General features: G+C 41.7%; 1 protein-coding gene across 2 annotated transcripts in view; it reads right to left on the reverse strand.

Annotated features, from left to right (window-relative positions):
• Positions 1–3,385, reverse strand: part of ccdc90b (coiled-coil domain containing 90B) — a 33,509-nt gene extending 30,124 nt beyond the window's left edge. For both annotated transcript variants that reach the window (XM_041199637.1, XM_041199635.1), the window contains exons 1-2: positions 3,111–3,385; positions 1,699–1,818 (exon numbers count right to left, since the gene is read on the reverse strand). In XM_041199637.1, coding sequence (XP_041055571.1) covers positions 1,699–1,818; positions 3,111–3,216 — 226 coding nt within the window. In that variant the 5' untranslated portion in view covers positions 3,217–3,385. The remainder of the gene's footprint in view (positions 1–1,698; positions 1,819–3,110) is intronic.
• Between the last annotated feature and the right edge of the window lie 2,615 nt (positions 3,386–6,000).

Consider the following 6,000-nt stretch of genomic DNA (forward strand, 5'->3'; position numbering starts at 1 on the left):
CCTTAGGAATAGGATAGACCTTAACCACTCAAGATACTCACCAAACAGCTAACTATTTTCCCTGTAGCAGAGTAAGAACCAATTCCTACAGGGTCAGAAAGATAGAAAAAGGAAACAAACACCTCCTCCCCCCTTCAACAAATCCCAAGTCTGCACTCAGTTTCCTCAGCTGCACTTTGTTTTCCTTAGCTGCAAGTGTTATATATATTAATGAATAAAGCATTCTGAATATTGATGAACGAAACAACTAAATACAGTTGAAGTGGACGCACAAATTGCTATGGAGATGAAATGATATCTCAGCAGTAACAGACTTAGGATAGGGCAGGGCAGAGTAGGACAGGGCAGGTGAGCTAAACAGCTGGTAAAAGAAAATTAGAAAAATAGAGTAGGAAACAGGTGGTGTTCCTGATTTAATCAAAGAATCCATTTCAGCACTAAAATGATATACATGAGTTAGTGGAAAAGTGCTATATATATTTGGCTAGTTAGGGACTAAGAAGGGAACTGTTACTTCTTTGGAAGTTCATTATAGACCGCAGAACATTGGAAAGGAAAGACAGAGAGAGAGAAAGAGAGAGAGACAAGCTAGAGAAAAATACAGAACAGCGGCCATCCAGATGGGTGGCTTTATTGATCCAAAGAGTGGGGGAAATCCAACATAAGTAGCAAAGTAAGAGAAGGGTACTTACAATGTGTCTATGATTATTTTTTGGTTTAGGTACTTATAATATAACAGGGAAGAGGCAGCAACAGATCTAGTCCCAAGAAGTGAAGTGGAACAGATAGAGATAGGGAAACATCTGAGAAACAGTGAGCATAGGTTCAATTTAAAAATAAATGAAGAGAGGGAACAAAGATAAATCATCACTGACTGGGAAGGGGGGGAAAAAAACACCTAATTTCAATGTGATTCCAAGAGAACTGGTCCACTAACTGGAAAGGGAAAACAAATGGTGCATTAGACTCTGAATAAATTGGGTAACTTTCAAACAGATGATTAGAGTACAAGCCAGATTTATTGCCATAGAAAATAAAGGGTGTGTTGGAAAAAAATGAGTTCCTTGCATGGCTGGAGCAAATAAAATTAAATTTAAAAATTGATTTGATGAAGCTAGGATTAATGATGCAAAAGAAAAAGTAGAGTACAGAAAATACAGAAAGGAAGTTAAGGCTTAGAAAGGTCAAGAGGGTCTATGGAGAAAGACTAGCCAGTAATTAAAAAAACTTTTCTAAACACATGAAAAGTAGAATAAAGGAACAAACTAATTAAATGTAAAAGAAACTCTTGTTCTGGAGGATCAGGGAAAGACTAAGCAGGCATTTGACGTCAGATTTTACAGGAGAGTGTGAAGTTGGAATAAAAGACCATAGGAGGAGGAGGAGGAGGAGGTCAATGACAAGATAGGATAACTACAGAGGAGGAAGTAATACTGAAAATGTTGGTGGAATTCTACTTCCTTCACAGAAAATAAAAAAAAACACCAAAATTAAAGTTTAAAGAGAGTTTAGTGATAACTTAACTTCTTGTAATTTTAAAAACATTAACTAAAACATTAATCAAATCATAAACCAATATTCAGTCCCACTGGCACAGAATAAAACAGTAAATTTGAATGGATTGACCTTCTTCAGCAAAATACTTCACCTAAACTGGATAAAATGAAACTCAAGGAAGGAATGCTGCTTTCTGCTCACCATTATTCTGCAGCTCCAGAACTAGTGCATGAGTATCAAAACACATCCTCCTCTGCTCCTGGGACATTAGTTCAACTTTTCTAACATCATAAGTGCGCAACAGGTTAGCAGCTAAAAAACCTGCAATCAAAATAGATGAGCTTCATGTGACTTGGTTCATCCCATGTTCAACAAAACAGTGTCCAGAAATATCTAAAACGTGTAAATCAGAATTTATTTTCAAACAAAAGCCTTATATGACTTACTTCTGTTTTATGATATGGCAGTATTGGTTACTTAAGGGAAAGAGCCTACAGCAGGTACGTTTTGTTTGAGATAGTTTCATTGCATATCGAAAATAAAACATAGCCATTAAAAGATTCACTATATTTTTTAAGAAAACACTGATTATATTACTAAAAAATAGATAGCCCAAAGGTGACCTTTCCCACCTTCTGTCCATTTCAAGGAACAGGGAGTTATTCCAATGATTTTCCAAGGATTCAAAGCTTCACACAAGCATTTACAGTTGAATGACACTGGGAGCATCTGCTAATGACAATGTATTCTGCAAATTTAGCTGGTCATGTGGCAATGAGACAACATAAGATCAGCTGTCAGTTCAAAGTCTTGAATGCAGCCACTCTAACAAGCAAAATGAGCGACATAACTGCATAGCTATCTGCAGACAGGGAGGCAGCAAAGCAGATTTTTGTGGGTAAAAGAGTCACATCCTTTCTATAAATAAATATACATTTTTTGATTTTTATTGGATTGTTAGGAATGAACTTTTGTATGTTATGAATTGATTATACATATGTATAATAGATTTTTAAGACACAACATTTAGATGTACAATTAGCGTGAGTGTGTAGCCTCTCATAATTAGGACCCGGCAATAGGGAGGTATTCACTGCAGTTTAGTTTGACCCTGTGCTCTGGAGTTAATTAGAGTTGAGGACAGTGGGGTCCTGATCTTTGGGGATGATGTTGATTGAGATCGGTGGAGGAGGCTCTTACCCAGTCTAATTAATGTTTTCATAACTATATTTTTGCAATGGACAATGGGGAATAATTTGAACAAGTACTCCCTCTGAGTTTTCTTCCTGCTATTTGCTTCAATTAATTTCTATGATTTTCAAAACAAGTATCACGACTCTCAGCTATGATCTCATTCCCTAAACCCTGCTCGGGTTTGGACCGGGCAAAAGACCTACCTAATCGGACTGGAAGGAAACATGTCCAAAGGTTACCTGAGTGATTGAGAGGATCACTAAGAACCTGTCAACCCCATTCACATACATTGCATGGCGTATGGGACAAACTTTTTGAATTCCATTCAGCACAAAAACGAAAATAAAATTGGCAGCGTCTTGACAGCTTAGATCAACCTCCTGCATATATATTTTTTAAAATTTTAAAGTCACACTCACCACGTTTTGACAGCGCTCCTGGGCTTCGGGCTAAAGGACGCTGCAGGGCGCTAACTCGGAAGTTGTAAGTTTGTAACAAAGTCTTACAATGCTGAATCCGTTTCATGTCTTCCCTTTCCCTCACTTACTACTCAGTCTTTACTTTGAGCCAGTAAACTGCGGCTGCTACTGCAATGTTAATAAATAATAAAAGCTTATTTAACAAAACTACACTGCCCTGTTTGTCCTTGATGTCATTTCCACTCATGAAACTACAAGCCTCGCGATCTCTTCGAGAAATTCTTCGAGCTCAGGATAGCACCACCCTGTGGGCTGGAGTGATATAACACTCCTGCCTGGCGGAAGACAAGAATTGCAGTATTTTCTATAAGTGAACATTTAGTCCCCAGCTATGCCTGTCTCTTTATGGGGTATGTGCAACATTCCTTCTTCCAGTCCTTCTCCGGCCCCCTTCCACAACTCTTTCTCCGGTACATCGATGATTACTTCAGTGCTGCTTCATGCTCTCGTCCGGACTTGGAAAAATTTATTAATTTTGCTTCCAATCTCCACCCCTCCATCATTTTCACGTGGTCCATCTCTGACACTTCCCTTCCCTTCCTTGACCTCTCTGGTGATAGACTGTCCACCAATATCCATTACAAGCCTACCGACTCCCACAGCTACCTCGACTACAGCTCCTCACACCCCACTTCCTGTAAGGACTCCATCCCATCTCTCAGTTCCTTCACCTCCGTTGCATCTGTTCTGATGATGCTACCTTCAAAACAGTTCCTCTGACATGTCCTCCTTCTTCCTTAACCGAGGTTTTCCACCCACGGTCGTTGACCGTGTCTGGCCCATCTCGCGCACATCCGCCCTCACGCCTTCTCCTCCCTCCCAGAAACATGATAGGGTCCCCCTTGTCCTCACTTATCACCCCACCAGCCTCTGCATTCAAAGGATCATCCTCTGCCATTTCTGCCAACTCCAGCATGATGCCACCACCAAACACATCTTCCCTTCACCCCCCTGGCAGCATTCCTTAGGGTTCGTTCCCTCCGGTCCACTCCTCCATCACCCCCTACTCCTCAACCCCCACCTATGGCACCTCCCCATGCCCATGCAAAAGATGTAACACCTGCCCCTTCATTTCCTTTCTCCTCACCGTCCAAGGGCCCAAACACTCCTTTCAAGTGAAGCAGCATTTCCCCCAACTTAGTCTACTGCATTTGTTGCTCCCAATGCGGTCTCCTCTACATTGGAGAGACCAAGCGTAAACTGGGCGACCGCTTTGCAGAACACCTGCGGTCTGTGCGCAAGAATGACCCAAACCTCCCTGTCGCTTGCCATTTTAACACTCCACCCTGCTCTCTTGCCCACATGTCTGTCCTTGGCTTGCTGCATTGTTCCAGTAAAGTCCAACGCAAACTGGAGGAACAGCACCTCATCTTCCGACTAGATACTTTACAGCCTTCCGGACTGAATATTGAATTCAACAACTTTAGATCTTGAACTCCCTCCTCCATCCCCACCCCCTTTCTGTTTCTTCCCCCTTCCTTTTGTTTTTTCCAATAATTTATATAGATTTTTCTTTTCCCACCAATTTCCATTATTTTTAAATATTTTCTGCCCCCCCCACCCCCACTAGAGCTATACCTTGAGTGCTCTACCATCCATTCTTAATCAGCACATTCGTTTAGATAATGTCACCAACTTCAACACCTCTGTGTTCTTTTGTTCTTTTGTCTGTGACATTTTTTGATTATCTGCTCCTATCACTGCTTGTTTGTCCCTACAACCACACACCCCCTCCACATCTCTCCCCCCACCCAACCCCCCCCCCCCCCACCTTAAACCAGCTTATATTTCACCCCTCTCCTTGGATTCACCTAGTTCTGTTGAAGGGTCATGAGGACTCGAAATGTCAACTCTTTTCTTCTCCGCCGATGCTGCCAGACCTGCTGAGTTTTTCCAGGTAATTCTGTTTTAGTTTTGGATTTCCAGCATCTGCAGTTTTTTGTTTTTATCTTATTTATTTAGTCCCCTCCCCTGTTTTGACTTTTGCTGGGATGTGGTTTTACTAGTTGCTCATGTGTGAGCTGAAACAACAATGCCAGAGTTCTCCAAGTCTCCTCCCAGCAGACTGCGATTTTACTCCCACCCATTCATCCTAATGTGTGGAAAATGTGGGGCTGGCAAACAGACCAGAGGAAAATGTCAGCCTTAATGCTGTGTGACAGATTGATAGGCCCCTCACAACTCGGCTCTGTCCTAACCTCCCTCATCATGAGATGCGATTTTCTAATAGGGATCATTACTAGAAATTAGAGCCAGAAAACAAAATTGAATTGTCCCCTCTTTACCAGGGACAGCAAGTTCAGCTGTGCCATACCTACAAACAGCCCAAGAACTTATAATTGCAGAGCACCTTCTCACATCCTCAGGAGAGGTCAAGGTGCCTCACCGCAATTAAAACTTTTATGTGGTTAAACAGAGCTTCTACAAACAATAAATCGGATGATGGCCAGTTAAATTACATTTGGTGGTGATTGATGGATGAATGGTGGCTGTAGGACCCTCTGCTGAGAGGGTCCTACAGCCACCAAGAAAATGGGGTCTCATTTTAACGCAATCTAAACAGAGGCGCCTTCGATAATGCAGGACTTCCTCTTTACTGCATTGGATTATTTCCCCTTTTCTTAAATTAATCCTCGAGACGTGGGTATTGCTGGCAAGACCATCATTTATTGTCCACCCTAATAGCCATTGAAAGGGTGAACTGTCTTCTTGAACACCCATAGTGCTGTCAGGAATGGAGTTCTAGGATTTTGACACAATGACAGTGATGACAATATATTTCCAAGTCAGGATGTTGTGTGACTTGGGGGGAAACTTGCAGATGGTGTGT

This window comes from Carcharodon carcharias, chromosome 11 (assembly GCF_017639515.1).
Source record: "Carcharodon carcharias isolate sCarCar2 chromosome 11, sCarCar2.pri, whole genome shotgun sequence".
NCBI classification, from domain to species: domain Eukaryota; kingdom Metazoa; phylum Chordata; class Chondrichthyes; order Lamniformes; family Lamnidae; genus Carcharodon; species Carcharodon carcharias.